Source organism: Protopterus annectens, chromosome 5.part1, assembly GCF_019279795.1.
Source record: "Protopterus annectens isolate FY-2018-M chromosome 5.part1, PAN1.0, whole genome shotgun sequence".
NCBI classification, from domain to species: domain Eukaryota; kingdom Metazoa; phylum Chordata; order Ceratodontiformes; family Protopteridae; genus Protopterus; species Protopterus annectens.
This window is the reverse complement of record NC_056736.1, coordinates 383,881,544-383,905,204: the sequence shown is the minus strand read 5'-3', so window position 1 is coordinate 383,905,204 and position 23,661 is coordinate 383,881,544. Positions and strand designations below refer to the sequence as shown.

Sequence of the window (23,661 nt, the reverse complement as noted above, 5' to 3'; positions counted from 1 at the left end):
TGTAAAATGGAAATCTTCAACCTCATCCTTCTTGCACACACCCACTGGCATTCCCTAAGGTTCTGTCCTCGGCCCCTTACTATTTACCATATTCATTAATAACTTTCACCTCTCCATCCCCAATTACTCCCTTGTCCATACTGAAATCATCTGCACAGTTGACTCCCCATCTGACCTACTACTGAAAACCCAGGCAGTTTTTACCAAAACCGAAACTTGGATGCACATCCACCACCTCGCCCTAAACGCAAACAAAACAAAACTGATGATCTTTACTCCATCTAGAACCTCCTGGACTATTCCTCCTTTTCCATACTTAGCCAAAACAATACCCCCATCAAAATAGTATCTCACACCAAGTTACTTGGTGTCATCATTGATGATCATCTAAAATGTGATATCCATATTCAAACAGCCATCAAAAAAAAAACACCAAAAATTAGGGCTACTGTACAGACACAATCACTACCTCACTCCCTCTACTAGAATAACCTTAGCCTCCTCCTACGTTCTCCTATCACTCACATATGGAGCCCCAGTATTACCAACCTCCAACTTGGTTTACGATCCAAACTAGAATCCTGCTACAATAAAATTAGCTAATTTGCTACCAATTCCAATAATTCTTCCCATCACTGTTTCTGCCTTCATTCTCTACAGTGGCTAGAATTACCCAACTACCTTAACCAAATTAAACTCATCACCACTCATAAGCTCATCTTCAATCCATCCAACTGTCCTGCACTCTCCAACACCTTAACCCTCTATATTCCAAATCACTCACTCCGATCAGAAAACCAAAATCTCCTAAACATCCACAAACCCTCCCGGCCCCCTGGCCACCTTCTGTTATCATACTCCCTTGCCAAACTTTGGAACTCCCTTCCTGCCTCTCTTTGCAATACTCCTAATTACACCCATTTCAAATCTCTTCTACAGTCGTACCTATCATCTAAGTGGATATGCCCCTGCTCTTCCCCCACTTGAACCCCTCCTCACTCTTCTTCTTTCTTCTTTCCCTGCTCCTACTTGTCCCTGTCTTTCCATCTTGACCCTTTATACTACTCCCCTATTCTGCCAATTTCTGCTTGTCTGCTTTATTCCCTCATTTTCATTTGATATAATAATTATATTTGTATTCCTATAAACAGTGTAACTGCTTGCTTGAACATGTACTCCACAATGATTTTACAATGAATGTCCACTGGCTCTACAGCTACAATGTATATAATGTTTCTCCCTTCATACTTGTTAATTGCACTATGGAATGCATTCTGTTTGCTGTTATTATTATTGTCATTGCTATTTGTTATTGCTATTTTTATTTTTTCATGAAGCTTTTCTCCCCGGACCTCTACTGAAAATGGACTCTTCTTGGCCTAGTGGACTTCCCTGGTCCAAACTGTAATAAAATAAATAAATAAATATGCATGCTCAGTTTGATACAACTCCATTAAATACCAGCTAAGCAGTCCTTAACTTTTAATACCACAAAATTACTATACAAAGTATTATTATTAAAATACTATTTAGACAGTACTGTTCTGATGAATACACACCACATGCTTCTCACATCTTTACTAGACTTGTGGCATGGGACTGGACATTCAAGGCTCACTCCTCAGCAGCTATCGAAAAACAGAACACAATAGAACACCATTACAAATACCAGTCTTGACTATATTCAGCTTTTAACTCTTATAGTTACTCACCGAAATTGATGCTTATACATCTGTGGAGTGCCCCTGCCCAAAATTCCCCAATCCAAAGGTTGAGGGTATTCCATTTCCTCCTCCAGAGGTCATCATAATGATGTCTGTATTGCTCAGCTCTGTGGGAATGCCTGTCACACTGGTTAAGGCTCGGCAACACTATTCCATGCTTCAGATTTATATTCTGAGCCTGAATAGTCCTGCTGCAGCAATCTGCACCCATGCTCCTTAACTAGAAGTCCAACAAAAATCTTGGACTCCTGGACACCCCAACACCACACCTGAAAGTGCACACTCTCTCCAGCAGCTCCAGACATGCCTGCCATAGTTCAAGCTCAATGTCTAATGAGCTTTTCCACCAAATGCATTTTATATGCTGTTGTTTCCCCCATTGCACATCTGATGCTTAGAGTATACATATTTTGGTTTTACAACCTTTGCAAGTGTTGCACATTGCTTACCATTGCATAAACATGGTAGGTGAGGGGGTGCACTAGCAGGCACTGTGTTTAGGTGATAATAACTGATGCGCAACAGTGGCAAATGATGCACTTTCTAGATTATTAGGTATACAGGCACTTGTGTAAATGGGCTAGTCAAATGTACCATATATATAATTCTCCTACACTTACAGCTATTACAACAAGAAGGTTGAGAAAACAGTTGTGTATGTTGCACTTAATTGCTATAATCTGCAATCTCAAAAGAGTAAATCAAAATTTGGACACCCTGTACTAGAACCCTGGAACATCTGCACTCCACACCTACACGTAACACCTGCTGTCATGGGATTAGTGAGATTATATCTCTTAGCTTAGTAGTTATTGTAAAATTCTCACGGTTAATCATAGCACACTACTGCTAACTGTGTTTGCTCATTGCGCAATATTATTAATTGAATGCACCCAATTTGCATGTGAGGCTGTCTGGGTCTTGTCTACAACCTGGGTGGGCCATTCCTCCAGTTTGTGTGCTGCTGCACTTTGCGTAAACCAGGTGAGCACAGCTAAACATGTTTATGCCAAGCTGCATAATGCACAAACACTGGCAAAGAAAAAAAAATTAAACACAAAAGGGGGACTGTTCATAGTTTTGCAGAATGTCCAGATATTTGCATCATATTTTTGGCTTGTTCCATGTAAAATGTCTGGTTTATTGTAAAATCACTGAAGATTGCAGTCAGTATATAATGACATGCATTTCTGTTCCGTACTTCATAGCTTTCAGAAAATGAATGCTTGTGCTTTGTCCTCCCATTAGTTTAGTGTTTGACTACATTACTGGCATTAAAATGTGTGGAACAATCCACATTCAATATATAGGTTTCATGGTCAGCAACACTGGGGTGAGCCACAAAACCTTGCTTATGCATGCCGCACATCATTAATATTCATTCTGTGAGGCCACACGATGTGTATCGCGTACGCATCATTTGCCATGTAAGCTCTGTGCGGAACCTACACAAAGTTTATTAAATTGCAGGGCAAGTCTTTAACCTTATTTTTGTAAACATATTTCAGCTAGATTTGGCTCTTATGTTTGTCACTTTGTTGCATTTTGTGTCACTGAAACTATTGTTTCTTACTGAATTTTGCACACAATTCACAAAAGCTATTTGCATAGCACTCGCACACATTTCAGATTTTTTTGCCAGTCTATAATAAATACTTTTTTTGTATTTTTTTTCTTGTAAAGTGCATTTTGTCACAATTCCTTATAATACCACATATGCTACAAACTCTATCGGGGATTCAGAAAGCAACCTTTGTGCTTGCATAAACTGCAATCACCAGCAGGGGCAGTTTATGTGAATACAAGAAGCATGATTAGTGTCAAGAAGGAAAATCTCACTATAATTTGAATGTCTGTGAATGATATGCAGTTACCATCAGTGCTAAATGGCACTTTACTTTGATTATCACATTTATGCACCTGAGTAATTGTATGTAGTAATTACCACTGGAAACCCATGCACAGCATTTTGAAAGGCACCATCCTACTCATATGCAGACATTCATAAAGGCATGACCACACACACACACACACACACACACACACACACACACACACACACACACACACACACACACACACACACACACACACACAAACTCTCTCTCTCTCTGTCACAGACATCTTCATCCATACAGACCCTCAGTGTACATGACATCTCCCCGCTTGATTGCACACATGGACACACTCAATCACTAGCACACACACACCCAACTGTATCTGATTTTACAGAATTTCCCTGACTTTACCTCCTAGTTTTGCCTGGCCCTCAGCAATGCTAGACATTAGAGTTTCATACTTCTTATTGTTCAGAAAATACATTATTATGTAATACCATTTGTCCTATGTCCTATTCACTTTTTAAACAAATTAGTGTAATATTTAAAAGTTGTCTAATTTTGGATCTTCCTTCCTTCCTTCTTAAAATGTTATAGAGATATATGCCTTGCCCAGATCACTTACTCATCCTTGCAGACACACCAACCACACATCATTCATGAGACCCCTGACCAGATCACATTCATAGTAAAATTCTCCCATTTACCCACACTCACAGGTAAACCTGCAAACACATAAATGCAGACACACACACACACACACACACACACACACACACACACACACACACACACACACACACACACACACACACACACACACACACACTACCTGTCCCCTAAATGGGAATATGCCAAATCAGCAAAGTTAGTTTCGGTAAATGCAAAATGTTTGAATGCTGTCTGCTGAAACCAACAGTGGATTTTGCCTCTTTCTCCCGATATGTAAGTCTGGGGAGTGTGGAGAGTGTCCCACCACATGGGGGTGCTCCCTGCAAAAAACTAAATTTTTGTGCTGTGTTCACTGAATATAGTTTAAGTGAGAAGCTTTCAAATTTTTTTTACCTTCATTGAGTTGACATGATTCTCCTTAACTACTGTAACCAGCCAATCAGACACACAACCACATACACACACACACACACACACACACACACACACACACACACACACACACACACACACACACACACGACTACTCATATCTCTGCAGGCACTTACACATACACACACACACACACACACACACACATATATATGTGTGTATATATATATATATATATATATATATATATATATATATATAAAACTTCACATAATCGAATGACTGAAATCTCGAATTTCATATGGTCAAGACCATATGATCGAGATTTTAGTAAATCGAATGTGTGTAGTGTTCAGAAATAAGACTTTACCTTAATACATTATGTGCACACAGAGGCAAGTATTGTTGTACGCTCTGTGTGTACGTAATGTTTTATTTGTTTTGCGGTGTTGGCAGGAAATGAGAAATCTTCCATTTTGTGCTTCCGTATACAGCGCAAGATGGGATATTTCCCATCTCCCCACTGTAGCGCGATCTTGGAGTTGGTATATTTAAGTAGGGGGAGTGTGGGGGGCACAGCAAAAGTGAAGTTTGTGTTTTTTTTTTTTGATGGTTTCGCTTCAGAAGTTCGAGTTTCCGAAACTCGAGCTTTTGGTTTCGGTTATTTGCAGTTCGAGATTTTGGCAATTCGATCTTCTGAAGTGAATCCATATATATATATATATATATATATATATATATATATATATATATATATATATATATATATATATATATATATATATATATATATATATATATATATATATATATATATATATATATATATATATATACACACACACACACACACACACACACACACACACACACACTCATACCTTGCCACCACTACCTCTGCACTAAACTCCACTTCACTTGCCCACAATCCAGTCTCTCACATTAAAAGCAATGGCTGATCACAGCATTTTGGCTGTGTTAATTAATATGGCTGACAGTGCCAATGTATGCATCTTACCAATTGTCTGAATCCCAGCCTCAGTTATTTGCTTTATATAACCTCTTTCCATTCTTGTTGTCACAAGGTGTACATTGAGTGTAGTTTTTAATTACTTAAGTATGACTAGCCACCACTGTAGTTACTTTGTAAATGCATTTTGCTAACATGTTTAGTCATATCACATTTTATTTTTTGACTTAATTTACCTCTTTATTTTCAGTTTGGTGATAATTTTTTACACTTCCATTTGTTAATGATTTTAATTGCACATTTGACAGTTAACATGCACAACACACATTGCTGGCTTTATGAAGTGCTGTGTTCAAATAACATAAAAATGTGGTGATTGCATAATTAGTATTTATACCACAGACAGTTCTGTCCCCGACTAATGAATAATATAGCTCTCTAAATTCTCAGTTGTATACCTTCAGTGTTTGCTCCCTTTGTTTTCTGGTAAATAATCAATGTCTGACAAGGAGTTAGTTTTTTTTTTTGGCTTAACATATGCCTAGAACTTTTTTGCATATTGCCAAATTGTTGTTGTTCTACTTATTCAGTAAAAGTATTTAATACCTGAATGACTCATTTGCATGTACTCATGGACTGGATGTTGCTTAGCTGCTTTGTTTTCTTTGCATATAAGCTTTTATTGTCTGTATTAATTTCAGAATCCATTGAAGATCTGTATGATCAGTGCGCTAGATCAATGAAATAAACTTTGAGCTTTTTTTCTTTATTTAAGATTACTTAATGATTTCTTTGCCTGTGATATGAAGAACATATTATACTTAACTGAATCTGGCTTGTCACAAAGGATACTTGCAGAGATACAGCTTAGATCTCTGGGTCAAAGACTTCCAATTTAGTGATAGGGTTCCCTATTGTGTCAGTGTAATTGGATGTGGAATTGTTATCATAGCTGACCAAAAACTGAAGAAAAACTTCACAAACTTTGAAGATGCAATTATACACATATAGCTGATGTGAAAATTATATTTTCCTTGTTTTACAAGCTAGTGGGTTATTGTAGAACAAACATTAATATGTCCAATTTAAAATAGGCAGATAAAGCAGCATCAGAAAAGTGAAAAAAGTGACTATTTTTGCCATTTAAATAGTTAGTTCCCAATGTGTCACAGATTCATTTTTTTCTGAGAAGTTCCTTCGTCTCTCAGACTCAAAGTCTTTTAGAGGTGTAATTAATTGGCCAACACTGTAAGAGTAAGGCTTTAGCAATGAAGCTGCATGAACAACTTATTCTGCTTGTTCATCTGTTTGCTTGCAATTGCCCAGAGTCATTTCTTGATATAACTCACGTGCCCACATGTCTACAACTTTTTTAATTACATTTTTGGACCCCATCCCGTTTGTTGCTGGCATCTGCCCTATCCTCATTTACCTACTCATTGCCCTGCCATGTGTCTGCCCTGCTGTATCCCTTTCAAAAAGCGGGGGGGGGTCCCTCTTCTGAAAGAGAATATCTTATGGCATCTTCTCAAGTAACTTTGTAACCCCCCTACTTTCCTAAGCAAGATAGTCAGGAGATGGGCATCATATATGTAGCTTGGGCCAGTGATTTGTAGGGTTGCAAGGGAAGAGAATCCTAACTGGGAGGGTTGGAGCCAATATCACAGGCATGAATGTCTGTGACCCTGGTCTGCTCTTTGCCCTAGCTTGTTTGTGCAGCCATGGGATTCATACCCAGACTTCCACCAGGGAGTGCTACGACTGTAGATAGAATCTGAAACATTCCACCCTGGCTTTTGTGAACTGATGTAAGCTATATGTGAGCATCTTAACCCCAGCTGTTCTTGCAGCTGAGCTGATAATCAAACTCTGATCATCTGGGCTGCAGTCACATTTCTGTCCCTTTATGACAAGGAGTCAGAGCTATGTCTTTACTTCTTAAAGGTACATTACATAGTGCACACAGACATCTGTTGACAAGATCCATAAAAATCTTCAGGGCAGAGTTTGAATAAATGATCAAATACTATTTACTGGAAACTGATAAAGTATCACTTTTCTCCAAATTGTACTACAGGACAGACACCTACAGAATTGTTCTTGATTATTATGACAACCAGACTGGGCATGATCAGTCTAAGTTCGAGTAGGAGAGTTCAAAAGAAACAGCATTTGTAAAACTTCCAGCTTGGCAGTTATGCAATAGAAAGATCATACAATGCAAACAATTTCAAGTATCTATGTGGTGCTACTAGATGAAAGCCAAAAATGGATTCCAGAAATTGTCATGGATGAAACAAATCCAGTTTTGTATTAAGTTCAAGGAACACATTTAGGGATTTTTTATAGGAATGATTATTATAAGATGAGACATAGAACTACAATTGTTAAGGACACAGACACACCTGAGGATGAGAATCTAGACATCAGAATAAAGTAGTTTTGTTGCTATACAAAATGTAGAGAATAATTCTAGTCCTGACATTTGTTCTCTGAATCTACACATGAAAGTGTTATACAGAATAATGGCTGTAATATGCCAGTTAGCCATGAACTAGTGCCAAAAGATCAGAAACATGAAAGGTAACATCTAAGCATCTGTACTGCTGACTTATAAAGTTAATTCCAGTGGTTCTGAACCTATGCATGAATGGTACCAATTGTGATTTTGTGCTGAATATGCCACCTCATTAATGAACATTATCTGCATTAGCTTTTAGTATATAACAGAGTATATCACTCTTAACTACTGCATCACCATGGAATAATAATTTGTCTGCTAAATTAGTATGCTTTTTATCTTTTTATACTTTGTGTGTAACTCACATTCTTTCTTAAATTTGTTTGGTGCTCCATGCATTTTGATAATGTGATTATCTTACCACATGTTTTGCATATGTTTTGCTTTATTGGACACAAAGTCTTGCTTGTATATGATCCATTGTAATATCTACATAATGATTTTATTGGCTGTGTTATGGCTGTATTATCTAACTTAATTTTGTGGCATTATATTTTATACACAATCTTATTTTTTCAAAATATTGTTCATTGACCAGGCATACTTTGTCATATTTACTTTGTTACTTTTTGAATTGGGTCCCACTGAAAATGGGCCCCAGGCCCAGTTGTACCAACCTGGTTAACAAATGTTGACAAATAAAAAAAAAAGTAAAAAATAAAGTATTGTTTGATACGTTTAATGATCTTGCAAAATCAGGTAGGCCTTCTAATGTCAAGTTATGTACTGGTAAATTTAGATTTTTAACTTTCCCAAGAATACATTCTATGAGTTTCTGTTTCTCAGTGTTATCCTACAACATTTGAAATCATTGCAACACTACAGATTTTATAAAAATAAAGAGTTCAAAATCCTGGCAAAAAGTACCATGAACCCAATTTGAGTAAGAAATTCAGAGGGATACGTTCAAAACCTTAGCTATAGAATAAGGCATGTGTTGCCTTATAATCACCACTCTTGCATAAAAGTTCAGTGACTTTGGTCTTATTAAAGTTAGATGCATCTTAAGTGTAACATTTGCTCATCCTATTGTATCTTTGTTATTTACAAAAAGAGTATCATAAAAATGTGTACATTCATATGACATTCCTGAGTTCCCATTGATATTCTGAGGACTACTATTTGAAAACTGATGTGCGAATTGGGGGAAATACATACTATATTCAAAACTCTGATTTCTCAGAATATTTCCCATGCTTTGTGATATAGCTAGGAGAGTAGATGTAGCTAGGAGGGGTTGGGGCATCCCAACATTGGTAGTGTAGGAAGGAGAAGCCTCTTTCTGCAAAAGAGCTTTAAAGGTGTAACAATGGAATTTATTTCTTGTTTGGGTCGTAGTTTATTTTTTGAAGTATGTGGACTTCAAAAATTGGGTCTTACTCTAATAATAATAAAGAACCATTTCTATGATATTCAACATCCTCATTATACACCACACTGGATTTGCATGAAATCACATGGTGTTTTCCTAGGGTTTTTTTCTCCCTGATTCTTACTTCTACTTGCACTATATGTCCTAGATGGAACACTTTTCCAGACTGTATATTTTATTCAACCAGGGACATAAGCAAAACTGTAAAGATTTCATTGTTGACATTTTTATTATATTCACTAAGGCTTAGTTAGCTTAACTAACGCTGCCTTTTGTCAGCTGCATAAACGTATGGTTTGGATATACAGAAGCCTTAACAATGAGGTTACTCAGTGCATATTTGGGATATCAAGATTATTTCACGAGATTGGCAGACCACAACATGAATTTAATTTTACATGATCAGCAAACCACAACATGAATTTAAGTATAGTTGTTGAAAAACCTTTGAAAAAAATCCCTTTTAAGGTAGGCCAGGCAGTGCAATTAAGTTTTTTTTTTAGTTAAAAACATCAAGTTTTCCCAGAACTTTAAAAATATAAGTTGGTGAGTTCTTTGGTAACTTTGCTTTTAGCTTCATACCCACTGGAACTGGGCTCATATGTGACTTCTGATGAGACCTTGACCTTTGTAACATAAACAAGATATTTACAATTTTTGTCACAGGAACACCCATTTATTAATGAGTTTACCCCCAAGCCTTCTTTCTCTCCCACTGTGGCCATAAACCTGCTAAGTCTCTGGTGGTTCAACCATACTCACGTTAATTTTGCATAATGCAGTAAAAAACTTATCATTCATCAAAGAAAAGATAACTCTTTTGTAACAGTTAAATGAGTATTTTGTTCAAGAAAGAGAAATAACTTAAGTCATCTAACTGAAATAGTGGCTGAGTAGGTAGAGCTAAATACATTCCCCTAAAATATTTAGATCACACTATTGAAATAAATAAAAAGACATATAAATCTATATACATCTATATCTATATCTATATAAAATGACAAATAATATAAGCCAAAGGGAGTCACCGATAAAAAAGTACAAACACACTTAGGTAAAGTCAGAGCAGCCTGAAGCAAGAATAAGTGTAACAACAAAAAAAGCCATAATATATGGGCACATTATGAAAGAGAAAGATCTTTTAAAGGAACAACAAAATCATGCCAATATAGTTGTCTACATCAGACCATTTTTGAGTTAGACATGTTAAATTACTACAGACCACAGAGACTGATTCAGACTCATTAGTAAAATCATCAGAAAATGAAATTATGAGAAAATATGCAATTCACTTTTTCTTTTTCATTTTTTTTGTTTCTGACCATATTGATCCAAACTAGAATGAAAGAAGAGTGGAGTATACATAATCTAAAGTTTTATGTGATTACAGGACTTTATAAAACATATTTTGTGAACATTTATAGTATTCTTTTTTTTTTTACCTTTGTTATGTACAAAGGTTAAAACTGAAAATGGGCTTTGGGGCTGGTCTAATTATTTTAAATAAATACATACACATATGATAAGCTGTTGTAAAGTATTTTATTCTTTTTCAGGTATAACTACAGAGGGTTTCGCTGGTTGCAAGCAATGATATTCGCAATCGAGGAAATAAATAACAGTGCAACACTCTTACCAAATGTGACTTTGGGGTACAGAATATTTGATACCTGCAATACTGTATCTAAGGCTTTGGAAGCCACCCTGAGTTTTGTAGCACAGAATAAGATTGACTCCCTGAACTTAGATGAATTCTGTAATTGCTCTGAACATATTCCGTCAACAATAGCAGTAGTGGGAGCCACAGGATCAGGGATTTCCTCTGCAGTAGCAAATCTTCTTGGACTATTTTACATCCCCCAGGTAAGAGCTTTACAAACCGATATTTTTTTCCATTTTTCTTTTCTTTGAGAATTAATTTGTTGGCAGCATTTCTTGACAGCCAAATTACAGAAACAGTGTTTTTACTGGAGTTTCTGGGAATCTCATTGTAAATCACTGCAAATTATACAAAAATGTACAAGCTACATACTTGAATTAACCTGATTGTATGTCAAGATAAGTTAGCATTACTGGATAATGCTTATTTTTTAAAGACTATGCCAATCCATATTTATAGTGTGCTAGTTTTATTACCACAAAAAATGGTAAAAATATCACTTTAACCATTTACAAGATTACAAAGTCAAAAAAAAAAAAAACTGAAGGGAGACTAACTAACAAGGAAGGTCCCTTGCATCAGGAAAGTAGATCTGTATTAAATATTTATGTTTCCCAATTGCTATGATTTTTTGACAGTTGATGCTATTTTCTGAGTTCATATTACAATAGAGGTGTAAACTTTGTGAACAGTACCAGTAATATATATATATATATATATATATATATATATATATATATATATATATATATATATATATATATATATAAACAAACTAAACTTGAATGAAAATAAGAAAAAATGCCACACATATGAAAAAATAAGGGACAAGCTGAAGGGTATGTTACAACAAAGAGGGTATCCTAACAATTTTATTGAATCAATTCTTAATGAGGTCACAGAAAAAAGGGTATGTGGACACTTTTTTCAATTATTAGGAACTGATACATCTGGTATTGTTACCCCTAATATTAAAATTTTGAGTGAAGATACAAACATGACCCAAGATTTCAGCAAGGCCCTTATTTTAACTTATAACCCATTATTGTATGACATCAAGGACATATTAAATAAGAATTGTTTTATTTTTAGAGGAAATCAAGAATTGTTAAAAAATGTGGGGGAAAGCCATGTGTTGCATATAAAAAAAATGCTTGTTTAAAAAATTTACTTGAAAAGACACAGAGGGTTATAAAACCTATGGAAAAGGACAGATGACCAAATGTGGTCATTGTACACAGTGTTCCAGTATTTTTGAAACGGACACCTTACATATTCCACATTATGGTCTAATACATTTGGACCATAGGTTGTGCAGCCTTATGCCAATCATAGGAAGGATTTTACATAGGCAAGACTAAAAAGGCTTTCAAAGTGCATGTATACCAACGCAATTATGATATTAAAAAAAACAATGAAAAAAATGCATTGGCATTGCACATCAAGGAAAATCCTGACCATAGGTTTAAATTTATTGCCTTTGACCAAGTTGTTCTTAACAACAGAGGGGGTCCAAGAAAATTGTTTCCCGAATTTACAGAATATATGTGGCAGTTAAGATTTAATGCCAACAACCCCTCTGGTTTGAATGATATTATTTCCCTCTCTAGTTATTTAAAACTGAAAGTTTAATTTTATCTTTGATAGTTTTGTAATGTTTTAACTTGCACAGCAAATAAGGAAAGTAGGGGAAAATGTGATCAACGTATGTTTATAATACATTTTTTTATACTGTGTTAGTGTCAACAGTATGCTGGATTGATGTTTATACATATGGGTTAGTGTGGAGAACAAACACACTATTGTATTTTGTTTTGTCTTGCAATTTTTTTTTATTATTATTTCTTAATCAAGTTTCACATATATTTCAATGTTTAGTTTTAAAACACAGTGTTGCAATACAACCTGAATCCTGTAGAGGCAATACAGCTTGAGAAACACTGTTGCAGTACAATTTGAATCTTGTAGAGGAAATTAATTGTGGTCATGTCATGGTGCCTGGCTTTTAAAAGGAAGTGATGTCAATGTTTTATGTAATCTGATGAAGTCAAGTATATCTACTGACGAAAGCACTCATTAAAAGAGTATTTTTATTTATATTTGTGGAGGTTTTTCTTATTTTCAATTTAATATATAATATATATATATATATATATATATATATATATATATATATATATATATATATAGGGAGAGAGAGAGAGAGAATGACAGTAGATGTTGCAAATGAGCTATCATTACCTTTTTTTAATCATCTCTTAAATGTTTATTTTGTCTTCATTTTTCTGATAAACTACTATCCGGTAAATTAATTCCGCTTTAAGTTTTGCTAGTTTGAGGGACTGTACCTTATACAGATGATATATTTTGTTATATTTGTTAGGTAAGCCTTTGGGTAACCATAACCTGTTTGATTAAATAATTTCCTTGGGGTCATAGAGGCTGCAATAAAGACTGAAGGGCTCAAGTCAAGCAATACTGGATAAAGACTCTTTGCAGATTAACCTATGGCATACTTTGTTGAACAGTTCAACTTTCATATGAAAATTAGTGTATTATTTTTGCTATTGGCAGCCATTTGTTGCAGGGTCAGTTATCATATTGCAGTTTTTATTTTTAAGGAAAATAACATGAAATCGTTAAAAAGTGAATGAAAAATTAGAACAGGTATGGAGGGTGCTGTAAAAAGCTGATGTCACCTAGAATTAAAATATTTGTCATCATAAAGAATCTATAATTTTGGAGTGTGATGCTTAGTCCTGCAAATAAAGTCTTAGCTGCAGAAATATCAATGCTGAAGAGAACGCAAAATAGGTAGCAACTTGGAAGAAGTTTAAAAGAGTATAGCCTTATGTTCTCTTTTACCAGACATAATTTTATTTTCATTTGGTTGCAGATAGATCCTTTGCCAAGATGAAATCTTTGTGAAATCTTTACTACTAAATAAGCATGATTTTTCCCCAGCAATGAGTTGAATATTATCAAACTGTTACCCTGGTATTATTTGCAGCTTCTTATTTGAAGAAGACACCAGCCTGCACATACTTGTGTGTTTCACATGGGGAACAAAAACTTTAAAATTTGTCCTAAAGGTAGATATATTTTTGATTTGTGCATTATATTCTGCACATTGAGCTTGGCACTTATGGAATAGGAACGCATGAAGTATACTAAGTGAACTAATTTTAATCTGTGTAGTAGTTGCCATTTCACACTTTTACAGCTTGCAGTTAATTTCATATCAGCCATAAAGCCATTCAAAATGTAAACACCAGATTCAGTGAATAAACCAAAGACCCCATCTATGAATCAAGTGATTTCTTAAAGCCATTTAGAATGTCACCCAGCCTCACATTTAAAGGTAATTTGTGTTATAGTTGAACCAAACACCCCTTGTTGAAAATTTAGTTTGGAGAAGATCTTTGTTCATTAAAGTCTAAAATTCATCATTGTGTAGGACCCTGATTGCTAAGCATAGTTTGTGTTAATTGCCAATAATAAATATAGTAATAGGCCAAGTAGCTTGAGTCTGGCACAATAGTTTAAATACTTAATGGCATAGATGTCATGTCATCCATTTACTTGTGTAGTACTTAGTTGCTGATAAAAAAAAGTTATCCTACATTGGCTGGAATGAAAAGAGAGCCCAGTCTGAAATCTGTCATTGAGTCCTCCACACAAGCTGTGAACTGTACATAAAACTATCAAGAAGCTACTGATAGGAACATGCCCTTTATACTGGACAATTCAAGGTAAGATATAGTTGTGTGATATTGTAACATTTCAATGACTTATATTAATAGCTCTCTCCATCAGTAGTCCACATAAAAGAAATGCATGCTTTTGGGTAAGTCAGACCTGCCATACAAAATAACAGCTAGGTCTGCCCCCACACTGGCTACTCACCTAAATTAATCTTCTAGTGTAGTGAGACTAATAACTCCCTAAAGATGTGTGCCTACCAGTTTTACAAGATTAATTGAATAAAGAAAAGAAAAAGACATAAAAATAGTTGTAAAGTACAACATATAAACCTACCAAAGTACTGTTTGCTTATAATGAGAACTCAAACATGGGCATGTTATGTGGTACAAGAGAATAATGGTGAGTGCCCCCCCCCACACACACTTTTAAAATGATTCCTTAATTTGCCTTCATAAATGAAAATGGGGAAAAAATCCCAGACGGGCTACTTCTGCATTCATCCATTGAACCATTTCTGTTCATTGATCACAATATGAGCAAACAATTTTTTAAGCCTTGAATATACATACATAGGCACTGACCTGCAGAACAGTCAACCATTGCAGTTATCAGTCTCAGGAAAGGTGAAAATTAACAGAAAGACTTGAAATGCAAAGTTATGTTTTGGGGAGTAATTATATTTGCTAAAATATCTGTGTTGATTTGATGGCAAAAAAGAAAAAAAAAACTTCAGGGAATATCTCCTTATTCCTGAGGTACAGTGACTATAGAGCAGAATATATTTACGGCACATTAACTAAACTCCATTGGTCTTCCTCTGTCTCTTCATCTTTTTCTGCCTCTTTTACTGATGTCTGTTTCATTTTCAGGGTGCTATCAGTGAGGCTTTGCCCACATGCACAAACAAGTTTTAAGACATTGAGAATCTCCTGTTTCAGCATTATTTATACAATTAATTAGCAATCAGAAAACCAAAACCAATGTTGGGACAGTGCTTAAACAAAAACTATTAACCTAAAAACCTGGAAAGCACTGTAAAGGAGTCCAAATAAGTCCCACTTTTAAGTTGTATTCGAAAATCAACCACTTTAATCAAAATTCACATAAAAAAGAACACATTAATGCTTAACTGAAATCACAGCATTTTCAGATTATTATCATAAAGACTTCATCAGATGTCACAAAAAAAAATACCAAAATGCCTCCTTTTATATATTAAACGTCATTCCACTCATTTAAAAACTAATCAATCAACTAATAATAAACCTAAGTGCATCACAAATATTAAAATTGTGTTCAATACATAATAAATATTTCCTTTGCCAGAAACCCAGGTAGTAAAATTTCCCCTTAGCTAAAACAATAATTAAATAAATATGCATTATAAATAATATGAAATATTGTTGAATAAAGCTGTTTGTAAAATCTTATATTTAAGTTAACCTACATTCATTTCCCAAATATCCTGAAGATACATAAAAATGAATTGGACCCACCATTAAGACCAATATTTACCGCTGTAGGGTCTAAGACAGCACCATTAGCCAAATATGTGGATGTCAAATTTAATACCTTATAGAAGAGAGAAAATAACATTTTGAAGGACTCATGGGAATTCCTAAGGGACATTAAACAAGATCTATATGATGATAAAATTATATTTGTGACTATTGACGTAGTACACTTGTTTTCTACCATCCCACATAAGGAAAGAATGCATTTTTTTGAGGAAGCACTATTTAATGATTTAAATTTAAAACAGAATGAACAACTTGTATGTCTTTATTTAATGGATTTAGTTCTTAAAAATAATTATATTTTCTGCAAGGGTGAATTTTTTAAGCAGATTCAAGGAGTGGTGATGGGTGCAGCTAGTGCCCCCAGATATGCTAAAATTGTCCTATGGGTATGGGAACAAAAATTTGTTCTTCATTCAGAATATGCAAAATGTTGGATATTTTATAAAAGATTTTTAGATGATATATGTATTTTCAGGAAAGCCTCTATTGAAAAATTAAAATAATTTTTTGATTCTTTTTGAGAAAATCACTATTTTTTTAAAATTTATGTATAACTATTCCTACGAGACATTACAATATTTAGATGTAATGATTTATAAAACTGGTACTGAGTATGGTTCTAAGATACATAGGAAAGACACTTTCTCTAACACATATCTACATTATGAAAGTGCCTTTTCATTATAAGAAAAATATTATAAAAGGTCAATTTATTAGAGCTAGTATAATGACCTCAGTGGAAAGAGATTTTGATAAGGAATGTAACTTTCTGGAGTGTTTATTTAGAGAAAAAGGTTAACCTGTAAAACTTATTAATGAGGTTAAAAAATAAGTTATTGGGGGAAGGAAAGAAGGTTTAAACCAATTTTAAGTGGTGGTAACCTAATGGGAGGCAAAGATGAGGCACAAAATAGGAAACAGGAAGAATATTTTAGTAGGGATTTTATTACAGAATATAATGGGTATGCTACTATTGTTAGAAATATAGTTCAAAAAGAATCTGATGAATTTATAACCTTAACAGATCTATCAAATATACCTAGGGAACCTGTAAAAATTAATTTATAAAAAAGCAAATAATTTAAAAGGACTATTAGAACAAGAATACAATAGTAAAGATGAGAGGATGAATTCAATGAAGAAAGGAACTTTTAAATGTGGGAGTTGCTCACAATGCAATTTTATTTTAAATAGCGAGAAGATATTCTTAAATAGTAGAGGAATATGGATTTATAGCACTAAGTATTTTAACTGCCACTCTATAGGTTTGGTTTACCTTGCATTATGTGATGAATGTGAAGCTTTTTATGTTGGTAAAACTGAACGTAAGCTTAAAAAAAGAATTTACGAGCATTATTAGGATACTCAAATAAAAAGAGAGACTAAGGCATTGTTTAAACATTCTAAAGAATGTGAAAGAGCTTGTTTTAAATTCTTTGTTCTTGAAGATGTGAAGAAAGATATAAGAGGGTGGCTATGAGAAGAAAGAATTGAATACAGAGAATTATGGTGGCAGGCTTCTTTGAGGGCAAATCAATTCCCTGGTTTAAATGAGAACATTTCCATAGCCCCCCTATTAAAATTGAGGGCAACTAAATTGTGATAAGGAAAGCAAAGTGAAACATATAGTATTAACATATATTGTACTTTACTGATAATTTTAGAAGTGTTATTCATCTTAAATATGCATGTTTTAAATAGAATTTTTACTAATGTGAGTAATAAAAAAGTAAGCAGCGGTGGTGCAGTGGTAGCGTTGTTGCCTAAGAGGTTCTCCCGTTCGAATTTCGGCTGGAGCACCTTCTGTGTGGAGACTGCATGTCCTCCCCGCGGTCAAGTGGCATTTGAAAGACATGTGTGAATGGGCGTGCCTATCTTGAAGGTTGGACATTGGGCTGGCACCTCAGCACCATAAAAATCTACTGCCAATCATTAGCGGACTGGGTTCCACTGTGGCGACCCCTAACCAGGAAAAGCCTAAAGAAGAACAACAATTAATGTGAGTAATGATCATTTTCAACATTAGATAGTGCTATTGTATGAATATAAACAGCTAGGAATGTTTTAAATGAATGTAGGTTAACTTAAATATAAGATTTTACAAACAGTTTTATTCAACAACTATTTCACATTATTTATAATACACATTTATTTAATTATTGTTTTAGTTAAGGGGAATTTTCAGTACCTGGGGTTTTGGCAAAGGAAATATTTATTATGTATTGAACACACTTTTAATAATTGTGATGCACGTAAGAGGTGTATTATTAGTTAATTGATTAATTAGTTTTTAAATAAGTGGAATGATGTTTAATATATAAAAAGAGAGATTTTGGTATTTTTTGTTACATCTGATGAAGTCTTTATGGTAATAAGATGAAAACGCAGTGATTTCAGTTAAGTGTTAATGTGTGTTTTTTATGTGAATTCCGAATAAAGTGGTTGATTTTTGAATACAACTTAAAAGTGGCACTTATTTGGACTTCTTTATAGGGCTTTCCACTGTCCAGAGTCTGCATGTCCTCCCCGCGGTTGGGTGGGTGTTTGAAAGACATGCGTAAATGGGTGTGCCTTCGTTGAAGGTTGAACGTCGAGTTGGCACCCCGGCATTCGTGAAAATCTACTGCCAATCATTAGCGGACCGGAGTTCCGCTGTGGCGACCCCTAACCGGGAAAAGCCGAAAGACAAATAACAACAACAATCAGAACATTGTGTGCCTTATACAGCACAGCATTATTATTGTTGTCTTTGGCTAGGCTAGAACTTCATAATCTGTAGCTGCATACTGGTACTGAATTGTCATTACATAGCTGTATCTGCATATACTGTCATATATCAATGTTAAGCATATTCTACTAATTAACGAAGAATCACACCCACAGACTCAAAAACATGTTTATTTCATTATGGTTTGGTGTTTACAGGTTTTTAAATATTTTTATATGTAATTTCTGAGTCTGACCTCATGGGTTCCAGCATCTTGAAGTGATATTGATACCGCTAGGTATCCCACACTGTATTGCTTCTCTGTAAAAAATTACATCACTCAGGCCTCTTTCTTCCTGAAGCTCCTGTCAATGCATTGATTTTACATGCATACACTGCTGCCTTTCAGTCAGTTAGTTTTAAGTGACATTTCATGCCATTCAATGATTACTTAAAACACAAACAGTACAAATGCCACAAAACAGACTTTCAAAGTGTTTTTACTACTGCTTCTTTTAAGAATGGCTAAAATGCAGTCTTTTGTAAAGCCTGAATTGTACTACTTTCACTCATCTCCCACCCCCTTCAAGCCTAACCTCCCTAGCTGTCAAACTGCTAAGGGTAATTTGAGATGTTACCTGCTGTGATTGGCAGCTCACAGCAGGAGACTTGACTACCCATACAGAAAGTAAAAGCTAGGGGAAGGACCAGGGAGCTGTGACATCAACAGCATGGGCGGGTTTTTAGGACAGTTGTGGTGATGTCAATTTGGGGAGGGAATTAGTCAGAAAACTACCTGCATTTATTGGCCTTGATGATATCAATGAATTAGAGACTCCAGCAAGCTTTTCCAGGGTGGAAATAAAAGTTTCTTGAAAGTGAAACCACCACAGTACAATAAGGTACTGTTCTAGTGGGAGAGACAGTCCATTTAAAATATTGTAAATGCTATATTGTTGTTTATACATAGCAGGATTTGTAAATATGGAGAAAAAAGACAGATAAGTTGAGCATTTAATAATAGAATCCCATTGTTGTCCTTTAAATGTAACAAATGGAAAAAATATTTCTGCCAATTACAGCAGACACACTATTACAAGCCTCAGAAGTTCTGGGCAGGTATTAACAAACTCCTCTACCCAGGACAATCCACAACCTCGACCCCCTCAGCCCAAACCCAAAAAACAGCAGAGTCCATTGCCAACACATTCAACAGTTTCTTTACAGAAACCATCCAAGCCCTTGCTAGCAAAGTTAAATCCACTTGTCCTAACGCTACTACACCTAAAACTCATGATAAACTCTCCTTTAGCTTCCAGAAAAGTTCCTACCTCATTCATTAAAGCCCTCATTAAAAAACTTAAACCTACCACCTTCTCTGCTGACCTCCTCCCCATAGATTATCTGCAAAAAGCTTCTGACATCATAGCTTACCTTATCTGTGTTTTGATAAATAGAACCATAACTGAAGCCTCTATTCTCAACATCTGGAAAATATCACATGTCATTCCATTCCACAAAGGAGGCAGCTCCACTGAGCTGTCAGATTATAGACCAATAGCTATCCTCTCCCCTCTAGCAAAAATTATGGAAAAGTGTATCCATAAACAACTCTTACATTACCTTATTCAACATAATCTCCTGGTCAGCACCCATCATGGATCCCATCACAGCACCCCATCACAGCACCATCACAGCCCTCCTCTCCTTTTCTGTCATAAATTCCAACCATAACAACAACAATCATCTTCCCTATTTCTTGACCTTTCCAAGGCGTTTAACATGGTCAACCACAACTTACTCTTACTCACCCTAAATAAAATATCCTTAGACAATCATACCATACAGTGGTTTCAATCTTATCTTAGCGGAAGACAGCAGGCTGTCTTATGGCAAGACAAACTCTCCACCCTTCCCCCCGTTACCCTTGGTGTCCCTCAAGGCTCCATATTAGGTCCCCTTCTTTTCTCTCTCTTTATCAATGACCTCCACTCTGTAATCCCAAAAGCAACTTTGTATACAATATGCTGAAGATTCCACCCTGGTTTGCTCAGCCACTAACCCCTCAGACCTCCTCAGATTAACCCAGAAAACCTTTAACACAGTGGAAAATTGGCTCACTGATCAACAGCTGATATTAAACCCCAATAAAACAAAGCTATTACTCTTCATCTCTTCTCATAAATCCCTGCTATCCTCCTTTACTATAACTTCTAACAATGGGACCATAATGTCACCAGATAAGTCTACCAAAGTCCTGGGTGTTATAATTGATAACAACCTTAAATATGACATGCATGTCAACCAAACCATTAAAACCATTAATAAAAAACTTGGTTTCTGCTACAAAAATAAGCCTTTCCTCACTCCTGTAGCCAGGTCTGCAATTGCCTGTATCCATCTGCTTTCAACTCTATGCTATGCATCACCTACTGAATTCAGCAAACTCTCTAGTTGCTATAACCAAATTGCAAGGTTTGCCACAGGAAACCCCTACAGGACACACCACTGTAAAAATCTAAACCTCTTAGAATGGCTAGAACTCCCCAGGCTAATTTAATATAATCAACTCACTATAGCATTTAAGGTTATTAACTACCCAGAAAAACTTCCTCCCTGAAAAGCATTATCCATCCCTACAAAAATGCAAAGCAATTTTGTTTGACCACAAAACCTTTGGTTCAATATGTTAAAGCTAACAACCTAGCTGGAGAATCTTTGCAAATACAGTAGGTAAAATCTGGAATTCCCTCCCATCTGACCTTACTCTGAACCCCTCAATTAATGGTTTCAAAAAAAAATTTGACCAAGTATTTCAAAACTCACAGGTTATGTCCCTGCTCTGACCTGGAGTAAAACCTCATCTACCATCCTATCCCCGCAATTATTTAACACAGCTAACTACCTTTTCATTAAAGGTTTGAAAAATAAACTGTATCTTGTGTGTAGATACATTGTATATAGCTGCACATTTAGATCTGACAAAAGAAATACATGTATGGATATATTTTTTGCTTTTAAACTATATTCTTCATTGTCTTGAAATGTTAGACAGTAACTTGTATCTTGATACTATTTGCTTAGACATATACTGGAACTTGTTTGTCTTTATCTGTTTGTAAGTCTGGTCCTCTGCTGAAAATGGACATGTATCCAGTCAGACTATCCTGGTCAACAAATGTAAAATAAAATAAAATAATAAATGTATTGTTTATACTCTCTAGTCTGTCTCATATTATTTAAATGCCTCATCTGAATCTATATTTTCTCTTAATCTGCCAGGGATAATCCAATTTACCTAACATAATGAAAGCTGCCCCCTTTTGGCAACACATGAGCCTAGTTTCAGCAAGGGCATAAGCAGAAGTTTAAGAATTGTAAGTGAGCTTCCAAAATGTAGACTCCACAGAGTAGTCACCCCAACTACTGAATTTACTATCCTCAATAGCCAACTAGGCATTTGCACGGCTTTGCGCGGTTGTGCGCATAGCGCAGCGCCGGTTAAACAAGGTTAAACTTCTGGCTCCACCAAGTCTGCTCTTCAAATTTTTCCTTAAGGAAGCTCTACTCTTAGTATAATCAGACTACTCACTATATTATAAGCCTAGTACTTGTTCTCAATACTTCTCTACTAAGTAAGCACTCTCGTACTAAGTAAAGCACTACATCTACCTACCACCGCTGTGAATATCCACTTCCCTTAAAGGTACAGCACTCCCTTATACTGTTCTAGCATGTTGAGTGGTAGATTACTGGTGTCCTCTCCAGTTCAGCTGGTCAATCTGGGTATCTTGAGACAATGCTACAATTGTCTCATGTACACAGACAACCCTCTCCTCCTCCCAACAAACACAAATACATGTGAGAGATGCAACTATATAGCCAAACTGGAGGCTGAACTCTCTCAACTCAGGGCTGGCATGACCAGACAGGAGGAGATGGTAACCACACACACAACAATCCCAGTCCCACATAGACCTACCACAACTGCAAACCAAACACATAAAAACACAAAGACATACTCGGAGGCTCTAATAAAAAACTTACCAAAACAACAGAGGCTCCCAAAGCAGACATCCAAAAATCCACCACCTCAAAACAAAACACATGCAACACATAGTTCAATAAATCAGTGTGTCAACCAGTCACAGCCCTTAAGGCCAAACACCATGCCTGATACACTAGTAATAGGTGACTCTATAGTCAGATACACTGATGTCCCGCTAACCAGGCTGAACAAGGAGAGGGTGACTGTGAGCTGTCTATCGGGAGCTAGGATCCGCCACATAACACACGCACTCAAGTCACTCCAAAGCAAGTACAAATATGACTCCGTCATTGTCCATGCTGGCGTGAATGACCTGAGATGTACCTGCCTGGACTACATGAAAAGAGACATAGAGGAGCTCTCCTATTATGTAGCCCAGGCTGGTATGACCCTGACCCTGAGCAGCATCTTGCCCTCACCAAGAATGATACCACAATACAAAGACAAGATGATCAGCTTTAATAATTGGCTCAAGTACTGGTGTCATTCTAAGGGGATCCAATGTCTGTCTGCCTGGGATGACATGTTGGACAAGCCATGCTGCTTCGCAA

At 35.7% G+C, this 23,661-nt stretch overlaps 1 protein-coding gene across 1 annotated transcript in view; it reads left to right on the top strand.

The window, feature by feature from the left end:
* Positions 1 to 23,661, top strand: part of LOC122803168 (extracellular calcium-sensing receptor-like) — a 2,339,905-nt gene that overhangs the window by 1,778,227 nt on the left and 538,017 nt on the right. The window contains exon 4 of the mRNA XM_044072784.1: positions 11,027 to 11,333. Within this exon, the coding sequence (XP_043928719.1) occupies positions 11,027 to 11,333 (307 nt within the window). The remainder of the gene's footprint in view (positions 1 to 11,026; positions 11,334 to 23,661) is intronic.